The sequence below is a fragment of the Lethenteron reissneri genome, chromosome 23 (genome assembly GCF_015708825.2).
Source record: "Lethenteron reissneri isolate LAM-NWPU_2019-01 chromosome 23, ASM1570882v1, whole genome shotgun sequence".
NCBI lineage: Eukaryota > Metazoa > Chordata > Hyperoartia > Petromyzontiformes > Petromyzontidae > Lethenteron > Lethenteron reissneri.
Window position 1 is genome coordinate 22,271,811 of NC_083801.1, and position 13,189 is coordinate 22,284,999.

At 48.9% G+C, this 13,189-nt stretch overlaps 1 protein-coding gene across 13 annotated transcripts in view; it reads right to left on the minus strand.

The window, feature by feature from the left end:
- NCKAP5 (NCK associated protein 5) overlaps window positions 1-13,189 on the minus strand; it is a 264,077-nt gene that overhangs the window by 91,610 nt on the left and 159,278 nt on the right. For 12 of the 13 annotated variants that reach the window (XM_061557707.1, XM_061557713.1, XM_061557709.1 and 9 more), the window contains one exon: window positions 8,373-8,506. In XM_061557707.1, the coding sequence (XP_061413691.1) occupies window positions 8,373-8,506 (134 nt within the window). Of the gene's footprint in view, window positions 1-1,054; window positions 1,285-8,372; window positions 8,507-13,189 lie in introns of those variants that run through there. The other variant, XM_061557717.1, reaches the window with a different exon arrangement.

Below are 13,189 nucleotides of genomic sequence, written 5' to 3' on the forward strand. Positions count from 1 at the left end.
CGCATTCTGTCACTCTAATCCCCTCCATGCTGATGTAGCCCATATGACTTTGGGTGGCCCTGTCTGCATATCACAGCAGCTAACCCATCGGCCGATTGATTCCCGCTCTTGATCCGATGCGCGCCCCCCTTCTCCCCACTCCTCCACCGCAGATTAGGCAGTCAATCGGGAATCACCACGGGCCGATCTCAGTTATTAAAACCTTCGCCCAGCCGCTCGCAAGGCCATCTGGCCTGCTCCCCGCAGCACCCCTGACCCCCGCGAATTGCCCAGTGCTGCCCCTTGTGATTGCAGGCCAAGCTGCCCTCTGCACCCCCCCACCCCCCTACCCCCCCCCCCAAACATCCGCACCCTCAGCCCCACTACAGCCCCCTCCGTGCCGGGATGGCGAGCCGAGTAGAGCCCAGCAGTGCTTCCCCATTGCAGCGGGGAACACCTCCGGAGAATCTCCGCAGCACGTCGACAAGGATGGACACCCTGAAAATGATCAACCTTGCAAATGAGATTGCAAGGTTTACAAGCCCGCACTGGCCATCGTTGTGAAGTCTGGTCAAATAATGCTCACGTGGTGGAGGCCATCATCCAGCAGTAGATTGACAAACCGGCAGCACAAATGCACAAGTACAGGCTTACTCTCGGATGCCTTCTCCGTCGACTTTGCAATCTTTTAATTTTGTATGAAATCAACTCCCAGGGTGTTTTATCGTTAACCGATGCCAAGAGACGAGATAACCTGTGCACTCGGCACTTCAAAGATGCACCTCAGCAAGAGGCACGGCTCAATGGAAACTTACGACACATTACATAGGACCATAGGCAGGTAACAATATAAATGTAACGAGCTCAAGACACATCTTAATAATTGCATGTAGAAAGTTGCACACCTGAATGCACACAAAGAGAAACTTCGCCACTTAAAAAAGCAAATATTTAGACATCACAAACTTTGGTGAATTGATAATCATATTCATCTTCCCTCTGTTTTATCCCAAATAATGAAATAGACGCTGCAACAAATCAATTGGTCATTTGCCTTCATCTAAAGTTTACTGACCTCATGTCCTCTGCACCTTTGCTGGGGTCCCTCATGTAATCACTTTGTTGGGAGCACTCTTCATGCCACCACCACCACCACCGACTTCCCCACTGCCCCACTCCTCTCACTCGACAGCCTCCGTGGGGCCCTGCCGCCTCTCAAGCTCTGGCTCCCTTCCACCTCCTCCACTCTCCCCGTCCCCACTGACGCTTCTCCACCGGTGCGCGCTCTTTCAGCATCTCACCCTCGCTCTCCTAGTTCAAACATTGACAGCAGACTGAACGACAGCCTTGGGTGAGGGGTGGTGGGTGGGGAGGAAAGGAGGGGCCAGTCTGCATGCACAGGGTGGGGTAGGGGTTGTATTTTGGGGGGGGAGGTTGTGGGTTTCGAGGGGAGACACATTCCTGGACCCCACCACTGCCCCCCCCAAACCCATTCCTCCTCCCCGCAAGCTCCACAGTCCCCCCCCCCAATCCTCTTTCTGCCTCTAGCCACCTTCTCCCACCCTCCCCGTCGCCAGCAGCAATGCACGCGAACTGTCGAGGTTGCATTTGCACACCCCTCCCCTGCCCTTGCCCCCCCTGCTTGCATCCTGGAGAGCAAACCTGATGGCCAGATGCTGCGCTGCCACCTCTCTCTGCAGGGGCTGCACGGACTCCCACTGCTCGCCTCCACGAGCGTATCCCAGCACAGCTACATCGCTCAATCTCTCAAGGTCCCCTCTCCGTCTTACTCGACAGCTTGCCGTCTCAGTCCTTCTGGATACATGTGCATATCTCCCCACGTCTGTGCCCTCCCCCCCCCTCCTCTGCCACCCTCGCTCACTCACTCTTTTTCTTACCTCCGATGGGGAGCCACCCTCAGGCGAGTGCACTCCAGCCTGGCGCATCTTCAAAGCCACTCGGCCTATCGCGCTCACTCTGTATCCGTGCTGCGTACAGCGGAGGCTGCCAGTGGCCACGTTCGATGTCGTGAAATGTAAAGCGGTGTAAGTCCGGGCTTTAGAGACCTGCAGCCACGGCTTAGCTTGCGATCACATGAGGATGCTTTCGCTGCCACTCTGAAACACTCACTCCGCTTCCTCCTTCCCCGTTTCCGTCTGCTCGTCTAGCTTCTTGTCTGCTGTCTGCCTGCTTGTGTGCATATTTATCTGTCGGTCATTAGGTCCGATTGTTGTCTGTCTGCCACATGTCCGCGTGCCTGACTCAAATTTTTTTTTATAGAACTTTGATAAATGGAGGTTATTCAAGAGGCCCGCCTTTGGCAAGTAAAAACTTTGCCCCTTTTCAATGTCACGCTGCTCCTTTTTCTCATATGTGCGAACAAAGACGATGATCTCATTATTTCTCGTGGTCAATGCCTCCATGCCACTGGCTGGACCAGTGTTGCACCACAGACGTCTGAAACGCCAGAGGATAATACAATAATACGACAGAGCTATGCAATCGTTGTAGATGGCTTATATTCTTAGACTGCTACAACTGATCGTATGGGCTCGTATCCGTAGAAAGACCACACATGTTTCACTTCACCGACAGCTCTGATATTTCTCCAGCCAGACCTTACCAGCAATCAGGGGAGGTGGCGAGCGTGTGGGTGAATGTGAGAGAGCGAGCCTGCGTGCAGAGGGAAGGAGGCACTGTTCTGGAAAGGGATAACAATTTTGAGCAAAGGACTAGAAAATGCCCCGAATCTAATCCGGGGAATGCAAAACTGCGTGCTTTCTGTGGCTTCGCGCCGGCCCTTGTGAGTGCATGCCTCTTTTTGAGAGCAGGCATGTGACCGCCGCACATCTGTCATTTTTGAAGATTGCAAATGAAATTCTGAGCTTTGCCTCTTTCCTGTGACATGTGGACTAGGAAAATGGACTCTTGAGAGGCAATTTTTAAAGGAGGCTGTGTCATTTAAAAAACATACGAAAATAAGACAGCAGCACATAGGCATTCTGAATACAAAAAACTGCTTATCTGAGCATTATATTCTCTCAAGCCAGTAATATAAGTTAGACCAAATGGCTATATTTTTAGGAGATGGAAGAAAACAAATATAACTGTAAATATTCCTTTGAGAAGTACTGGCTTCAACTCTAATGCAATGTAATACTTTGCCGACAACAGTTGGCCTGGTTTTCAAAACCTTCAAACCTCCGAGCATTTTCACGGACGTAAGCCAAAGAAAAAAAATAATCTGAACGAATAGATGAAAACACACACTTCCCTCACACAGAAGCCACCTCGATAGAAAGATAACATTTAGGAATGCAGAACAGGGCAATTTATATAGGCAAACGCCTCTCCTTATAAACTCTTCTATGCAGAACTGGAAGAAATTTTTTTTACTGAGAATAAACACCATGAAATAAATGTGGCCAAAACAGCAACATGCTTTATTAGTACCAACTGTGCCTAGATTGAAGACATGCCCCTGGCATGACTCAACTGAGAGGTTCTCCGCTGTATTTATAACAGCAGCGCGTTCCTGGGTTAACGTGTCCCTGCTGCGGCCCACAACATTGGGAGTTCGGAAAAAACGGTGACGTGAAGGAGTTATTGGGCAGGCCACTGGCACATATCACACAGATGCAGTGTGTGGCTCGGTGGCAACAAGTCAAGCCAAGCGCTCAGTGAAACCATCTGCCGCGAGAAGATTTAAGATGTATTTTTATCTAAATGCGTTTTTACTTTTTACACTCACAGTACAATCCAGTAGCAAGTCCTGCGTAACGACACATATCAATTTCTGACAAATCTGTCGCACTTTGACCTTTGACTTTTGCTCCCCCCACCACCACCACTCCAGAAAGAAAAAGTGAATGGCGTTGAGCCCTTGCTTACAACTCACTCATTCACGCTCTGAAATGTGCGGGGTTTAGTTTGGATTTTCCGGGCCACGTGTTTTCCTGGAATATAAATGCTCTCAGCTGGCACCTGCTCGCAAGTGCGGGGGCTAACGCTCGCACGTGAACGCCAAGGTGCGTGCCCTCAAGCGGCGTTTCTGAGTAAACGTCTCGCACACAAGTCCACGGTGTGGCAACATCGCGCCGTGGGTTTTATCCGTGCGGCAGGCGCAATGGCGGTTATGGTCGACACGAGGAGGACATGGGTAGGGACAATCAGGCCCGATCGCTCTCCCCACTGTCACCCAGCCCCCCCCCCCCCAGCCTTTTCAACTTCAGTGTGATTGTGGCCACATTGCTCAGTCATTCTTTGAATGGCAAACGTGTTGGAGGCAGCAAGATGCTGTCTTATGCTTCCATATTAAATCCCCTGGAGTACTAAATGTCAGGTACGACATGGGTTTAATGTGAAGATCAACGAAGCAGATATTGCCACTCAGCGCATAAGGAGAAGGGAAGACATGTACACATGGAACATAGATTGCTCATTTGTTGCAACTTTTCAAATTTAACGCCATGCCCCTTATGGAGATACAATTGGATTTTTTACATTTATATATAGTTATTAGCCATACACGTCACTTCATGTACTGATGCACATTACACTCAGAAATAAATGAATGTCAGAACATAATAAATGAACAGACAAGGGTCTGTTTCACACGAAAAAAATGCAATAATAAAACCAAATAATATTTCGGCCCACCAGCCTTGCAAATCGTTCTTGTTTTTCCAGCAGCACGTGTTTAAGCAGGCATATTCAGAACCAGTATCGACTTCTTTGAGTCTAATCAGCAGTGTTGCCTGTTAAACAAATCGCAGCCTGACGTTAGAGGCCCTCCACGACGAGCATATGGTCAGTGCACAAGAGACTGTGTGTGGCTCCTGGATGACCTAATGTGTATAGTCTGCGTGCAGACTCAAACAGTCATCCAAATATAAGGCAAACACACCATCACAAAAGCACATCTTACCAATTTCACAACCCCTACCACCCACCCCGCAACCCCACCCCCGCCTTTCCACCAACTAAACAAGCAGTATTTAATGCCCGTAAGCAATTTTGGGGACTCAAATAATGTTTTGTGTGTCCGTGCGGTTGAGCGGCACGTGCGCACACTCCTCTCGCGAAACCGCACACGGCCACATGCAGGCGAGAGGGCGGTGGGCGAGTAGGAGGGGGGGGGGGGGCAACAGAGGGGAATAAAGAGGAGCGAAGAGGAGGGAAACCACGGGGGAGGACTTGTGGCCCGCAGACGGCTGCCAAGCCAAGTCAGGCATACATGTGGCCAACCCAGGAACGTGGCGACGATTAGAAATATCTGCGCAATGTCTGAATATTTAAGTGCCGAAGCCGCAACCAGGTGTACAACCTCAGTGCCGGAGTTTCTCGCCCCGCCCCCAGGTCTCGGCTACAAGCACGTCTCCTCTGCCCCATCGCCGCCCCCCTCCGTTCCGTTAACCGGCCCTTCGGGGCAAATTCTTCCTTAATCGACTCCTGCTGGTCAAGCTAAGCCAGCCCTATGTGCACCATGGTCCATCGACCCTAAGTAAGAAATTAAAATTAAAACGGGAATTAAAGAAAAATCTAATCATCCAGCACTATGGGATGCCACGACTGCCCGGTGGTTAAAGCGGGCCCCATGAGTGGTGTCGGCTCATGACACAAGCAAGATAGCATTTATCATCTCGGCAAATCCAGGATTAAGAATGTCGAAGCATTTCTGAGATCTCTCACAAAGGGTTTTTTTCTCCACGCGGTGGGCATTTTAATTCGTCCACAATTAAACGCGCTCCTCTCTCGATTCGTGCACTCTCAGCTGAAGGGCACGCCATGTCCTGGGGAGTCTGCGAGTGCATGGAGGAGGAGGAGTCTCCGCCTCCTCGCCCGCGTCCGCGAGCAACCGTGAGCGAGGAGGGGCAAACGCGTGCGGTGAGCCCGCCGTGTTGAGCGTCCCCTTGCCTGTGGCAATGCCTCGAGTCAGCCCAGCAGGGGGGGCCCCGACAAGCACACGGGGGGGGGGGGGGGGTGCTCGATTCCAGCTGCCATGAACGCATCGCATGGGGTTCGAAGAACCAAGGCGCACACAGAGAGCAAAATTGGGAGAGAGTGGCCCATATGTTCCACCAATTATGGAAATAATTTTGCTCTAGGGCTACCGCTTGCCGCTGTGCCAGTGACAGAGGAATAAGGCCCAAGCTGTTGCAAAAATGAAAGATGTGGCGAAAGGTGAGCTGCATGGAGCTCCTGCCGACTTACGCTTGATATTGCCCAGACGCCCCGTGGAGAAAATCAGCACCCAATTCCTCAACCCTGTACCTACTACATCACATAATTGGTGAATAATTGCAGTCTAAGATATGCCCGGCGAGATACAGAAAGTAAAAAATATACACGGGGACAGGAGAGCGCTGTTATCAATTAACAGCATGATGCATACCTCCCCGATCCCTGTGATCTGTCTTGAGCCACAAAAGTAAATCCTTGACATTTGCAAAACAAAGCCTCTACAAATCCCCCTCTCGCCTCTCTCTCATCCATTCCTTGTATGCCTTGTGGGCAGAGGAGTCATCGTAATGCCTTTTCTTTTTTTGCCGTAGAGCCAATAGTAACTTTATCAGCTCTTCACCAGCAGCTCGGCTCAGGAGAAGGCCTATCTGCGTCGGCTTGGCCAGGAGTATCGTTGCACTTTGCGCGTGCCCCTATCTGCCAAATTGCCTCCTGCCAGGCAGTGATACAAGTCTGGAGCTCCCGAGGGACCGTCCTGTTGACACACAGTGGCACCAGCAGCTTCGCTGCCACTCACACTGAACAGCCGCACAACGAGACGCTCCCCAAGGAGAACAACAACCTTGGGAACAGCACAAACAAAAAACGGGGATGGATGAATGCACCTACTGCCAGTCGGGACAGATCGGGACCCACGAAATGGTTAGCTTTGAAAATGACATTAAGTGGAAATCAATGACTTAATTGTAGAAGATAGTTCTGACTCAGCCATAGTCTATCCACTGTTGGATGAAGGCCTCTGCACACCTTCACCACAACTCACTGTATAGCGATGCCATTCCACGAGTGCACGTGAGATGATCATCTCTGCGGTGGTCATCCTCTCGGCCGTGTCCACGCCTTCGGTCGCCACTTCGTGCCCAGCCTCGTCCATCGGCCGTCATGCTTTCTCGCGACGCGTCCTGCCCAATCCCACTTTTAATTTTCCCAACAGCCAATAACGATGCCCCTCATTTGAATTTGTTCCCTGATCCACGTGCTCCGCTCTCTGAATCTCAGTGTAAATCCACGCGTGCACATCGCCATGCTATCTACACCGCGCATATTTCAGCTTTATTTAAATGTTTAATCGTCAGTGTCCATGTTTCTGATCCATGTCAAAGCAGTTACTGTGCACTGATTGAAAACGTTTTTCTGCAGTCACATTGGTGTGTGCTGTCTTTCATGATCACTTTCAGTGTTGCAAGAGCACTCCATTGCTGCTTTCACTCACCACTTACATCATGCCATCCCAATCCATGAATGCCCTGTTACGCTTTCCAGTGCAGCCCCTCCAACAATGTTTTTTGGTTCAGTAAACATGTAATTAATGGCTTTTTTTATTTATCTTGAGCCCAAACCAGGCGGTCAGTCTTTTTAAGTGCTTTGTTAAGCCAGTATTTACTAAATATGAAGTAAAAATGTATACAATCTTTGTCAAAGGTGGCTGTCCTCTGGATATACTCACCCCCACCTTGAAAATGTGGAATTTACACGAATGGCTCAGGGATAGAAACAGTAGATGTGTAATACCCCTCTGTCCATTTGACGTGGAAACCACTTTCACTCTAGGGCTTTTTGTTACGGAAGATTGTAACACATACGCCGCATACTTAGTCATCTTCAATCAATGCCCCCAACAGTTGTGAAATTAAATTATCGCTTTACACGCAAAATTATTCCATCAGATCTCACAATCAACAATTGTATATCATCTCACGACAAAGATGTGCGGTGTGGGTGCGAAGCATAAAAAAGTACCGTTTTGATAGTGAACATCACAGACGCCCTCTTCAACGCATTGGTATCAATTTGAGACGACAGCACTGCATCATGGGAAGCGAATGGATAACATCAACTTGGAGTAGCAGAGGAAGGCCCATTGGTATGTGAAGGGCATCAGAGTGGGTAGGACAGTAGCTATGGGATACTGCCGATGTTCAGTCTTGTGGTGTGCTGCTCTCCCATGTGATTTCGGGTTGTACCACGTGCTGTTCGGCACAATGCCCTATACCGCACCCAACGTGCCGGGAGCCTCTTCAGGAACTCCACGTGGAGCAAAGCGTCGGACATCGCACGGCACATTTCGCGGCGCGACCCGAAACCGCACCGGGGAATGATGGTGCGAGGAGTTCGTCGGACGCGGACCGGCGACGCAGTGGCCCCGTTACCTTTCGAACTGGTCCCTGAGAGCACGGAGCTGGGTTCGGCACTGCGTGAGCTCGCGCGTCACTTCCTGCAGACGCTTCTCGCTCTCCAGCCGTAAGCGTCGCTCGCTCTCCAGGTCGCACATCAGGCGCTCACGCTGGACAGGGAGAAGGAACGGAAGAGGGGGGAGCGAGACGGAGAGAGGGAGGCGGAGGAGAGATTGGCACAGTGAGGGCGGCACAGACGGGGCATGCAGAAAGGCATTGCGATTAGACCCATGTCAAAGTTGTATTACGTCTGATAATGACCACCACCGTATACATAAATAAAACACATTATGCGTCATTATGAAGGCCCAGTGCATCACGTAAATTAAGTGACAAAAAAACATTTCCCTGCATTATAAAAAAATTCGACCGCCATCAAACTGGCATTCTAGGAAAACGTTTCACAGCAACATTTTATCAATCGGGCAAACTCTGGCTGGTTTCAACATTCCGAGTGTCATCAGTAGGGTCATGCCTGATAAAGAAATGCTGCCGAATCATGCGATGTTATTGGCAGAAACACTCCATGCAAGCTATGGACTATAAGATATTTGTACAAGTCCTCACACATGGGCGGCATTTGAAAGGCCACATAGTATTGTTATTTAACACAGCCACCATGTACATGGCAAGGTTCTTTGATTCCTGTACAACCCAGGTCTGCAAGAAATTAGCCTGGCCAGTGATTTTATTGACCAGCAGCAGGATATTAATCAGGCGCACGGACAAATGAGCCGTTCTTCTTTCACATCGTTAATGTCCACAGGATAAATGTTACTTTTGTTGCGCATCTCATTTAACAACCAGCGGCCGCGTACTGAACAATGACGTCTAGAAGTACACGGAGACAATCGGCTGAGTCACCATCTGCACAGCGACACACACAGCGACGCAGTCGTTGAGAGTCATGAGCCACAATAAAGCACGGTCCCCTCCCACTGCTATTCAACTTCTGAAATCTCATCAGGTGTTGGCTACGAGATGCCAAAGTTGCCTTCGAATGGCCACAATTGCAGCCCGGCGTGGGTACTAGAAGTCACAATGGAAGCAAGCTAAGCAGCCATACGGCGTTCACTAAAAACAATGAGTAAAATAGAGGAACAAATAATGAAAAGTTGTCATGACAAATATTCAGCATTTGGTGACGCAACGCTATGAGCTCACAAACAAAGGATGAACCTGGCAGTGACTTGTGTGGCGTGTGGGCTAAACACGCGAGGCTAAACACGGGAGTGCAGAGCCTATACATCACGCCACTCGATGTGCAGAAGCCAAGTCAAGGCACGGCCCTGCCAAACGAGCAGCTGCAAACACCACGCACGCCATGACCGGCTCGTTTGTGTTTACTGTCAGGCTGTGTTTGCGCCAGTCCCAAACAGGCAGGGCCTGCTGTGCGGTAATGAGCTGACGGCAAGAAGAAAAATAATAACACGCACGTGGAACTCACGTTGCAATTGAGTGCATTCTCGTAAAGTATACATTTTTTCCCCTGTTTTTTTTTCCTTCTAACTGTGGCCATGCCCAAAATGATCACGGCATCGAGCCGCTGCAAAACGTGGCACGACTGCAGAGATCCAATGATACTAAATTGTCAACTTTCTGCTCCACGGCAACATCATGAGCAAGGTAAATTTTTTAGAGGCCAGGGGATGGCCCCAGCAGACCAACAGAATAGACAAGAGGTCTTAATCTGGCACAAGATGCCACCAAAAAACATTGCAAGATATTCCAGGACCATGCTTCGAGAGGAGATGCAAGAAGATGTGAAAAGTTATTTGGATCTGTCTGTGGGTGGAATAATCTCACAATGGGGATGCATTATCCTTGTTGGCCAAGGGAACGACAACAACACAGTTACTGCTCATGATTGACATGGGAAGCCATTATTACAGCAGTCTCCATGTGAGAATCTCAAACATATCCAGAAGCTCCGCTTTGCTGAGATAAAACAAAAGCAAAACGGCCATAAAGTGGTCACAAAATTAGTGAATCGAGGGAAATAAATCTGACAAAACAATGAAAATTTATTGGAATTCTACATATGTATTCCCTCACTAACTTCAAATCGTCAAAGGCAGCAAAAAATGGGCTACAGATAGTTAAACATGAAAACGTAAATCTTGACAGAAAACGTTGCCATTCTGCCGATTGCAAAAACACAAACCATAACCGCGTCAATTGTTCCTTTGTTGCTCATTGGTACGAACCCCACAGTAAACGCGTGGATCGCCGCGAGCCCCAAAAATGACAAAGCAAGTCCAGAGGGAGCAACACATCAACCCTCTTTTTCGATGTTATACCACAGTCCAACACTGACAATGCAACTACCAGTTGTATCTCGGTATGTGTGTGTGTTGAACTTCTTTCGCACCGTACGTAGACAACCGTGCTAATCGGAGGAGACCATGTACGTCCCTGCAATTCGCAATGTTCACATGGCATACAACGTCCACTGAAGTGCCACTTTAATGGCTGATGTTTCAGGCCATTTCCCTTCTTCAGACGATAAAGAGACCGCGTGGGAAGATTGACTGACTTTACAGCTGGAGGTCAGAGTTTACATCGGAGGAGCCTGAGTGTAGAACAATCTCAAACTTCAATCTCTCTGCCCTTTTCCACTCTACTCTGAAAAAAAGGAATATTGCCTGAAATGTCAACCGACTATAGATGTTGTTTTGTTGTCAGGCGGCGTTAATGATTTAACATGGCGATGCTTTAGTTTCTCCCTCTGCATATGCGACACTGCCAAGTTAGTCCCCTATTTTTTTTCTCGCATCACCTTATTGACATTATTACGAATGGCGGATGATGTCACCGACAGTTACCACTGCTAAACTCGAGAGAACACTGATCCTACATGAGCTCACCGGGTGTAATTTACCCGGCTGAGCATTCCTTGTCGCATGTTATTTCAGGCGGATATCAAGTGCTATGTTAATCAGATAAATGTTTTTTAAACCCGATAGTGTGGGCCCAAGGACACTTGATAATTATAATAGCTACAAATGTGGAGCAACATACATTTAATCCTAACCGCTGAAAGTGGGTCAACTGAAAACAAGGAAACACATCACTGTGCATTAGGTTAAACACAGCACTAAGCTACTGGCAACCAACACTCACTGCTAATTCCAGACTTTGCCTAACAGCAATTCACAAATAGCCAGCAGATGAACACAAAATATCAACACTTTAATAGCTGCAGGTGCGGGGCAATAATCATAAATGTCCACCCACCATACTGGTACTTCACTTATGAGTAATGGACCTGATTTGCACAGCACCTGCAAGGCTGATTTAATAAAGAGTGCCAGTGGCCGGGTTAAGGAGCGCCACACACGGGGTTATGCGCTGTGCGCGAGAGACGCAGCCTCCCGTCCAGCGTGTCTGGCCGAGGGATGATGTCCCAACAGCACGACCAGGAGTCTGTCTCTCCTGCCACTCCCCGGCTTGCCACAGCCTCGCCTGCCCACGACCGACCAGCGGGGCATGAGGGGGCATGCCCTTCTTAGTACATGGCTGGTTGTCTTTTAATTGCGGTGGAATGTTAATCTCTCGCTCAACATCAGCTCAACATCCCGTGTGTGTATAGATGTGTAGGTGTGCGTGTGGGGAGCTGTAGTGTAGCGGTTAGCAGCGCTGCGTTACGAATCCGACGATCCCTGTTCGATTCTCGACAGCGCCAGTGACGATTATCTGAACCGGGCTTGGGCCTCCCCTCGGTCGACTCAGCCTCAAATGAGTACCTGGTGCGATGTGTAAACATCGCCACGAAGGAGACAAATGCGATTGGGCGTGGTGCTGGCAACCCACCCCCTCGTGTACCGTGTTCGACTTCATAGGTGTTCGCTAACCAGCCCACGATACTTCCATTCCATCAGTCCCAGCTCCATTCCTGCCACGGGTCGACTTCGTCTCAAATGAGTACCTGGTGTGGTGGCGTATGCACATCTATTGTAGAGACATTAAGGTGGCAGTGCATATTACACCAGGAGCGCATACTACGGCTACCGTGCCGTGCTTAATGAGTATTCCATAACAGCACTGACTCTCAAATCCAATTGTGCAAAAAGCGGTTTCTTTGTGCAACTCCTTGCACCTTGAAAAAAACAACCGCTGAAATTACAGGCAAAACTATGATATATAATTTTTGTATTCACTTTATTTTTATTACTTTACTGTTCTAACTACGCGACTTTACCGAAAGACCCAAAGAATATGATATATATTCAGCCGTATGGTAAAATGGTTAAAGTTGCATTTTAACTCAATGCTGTCTGCGCTTGGTATATTGGGCTACAAAGTGGTTGTCTACTTTTAATCGATGTGACGTGTCTCAGTCCTTAAAAGTATAAAACAAACAAAAATAACTAAAGTTGGGACAAACAACTTTGGCAATAGTGGCAGCAAGCAGGGCAACAGTCCCGCATCATTGTCTTTATTTGTTCAGTGCCTTCAACAAACTTCCCTTATCATTAACGGCAGCTGTTATGAATTTTCTCTCCCCGAAAGTGAGTTTGGCAGACGGTAGTAATTTTAAATTGTATTTTTTTTCATAGAGCTGACAAGTTGAAACCCATTTTTTTTCAACTCCACCATTCCAAATCACCCCCTCCACGCTCCCATACGCACAGCAATGCACACAAAGCAGCCGGAGTTTGGCAAAGCGGCAGCAAAGCGGCAGTACCGTGTGTCCGAAGCATGTGGGCACACACGCGCATGGCTTATTTACCACATTCAAACAGCTGATTAAAGGGCCTGTGTGTGTGTGAATTTGTTCTCTGGGCTAAATG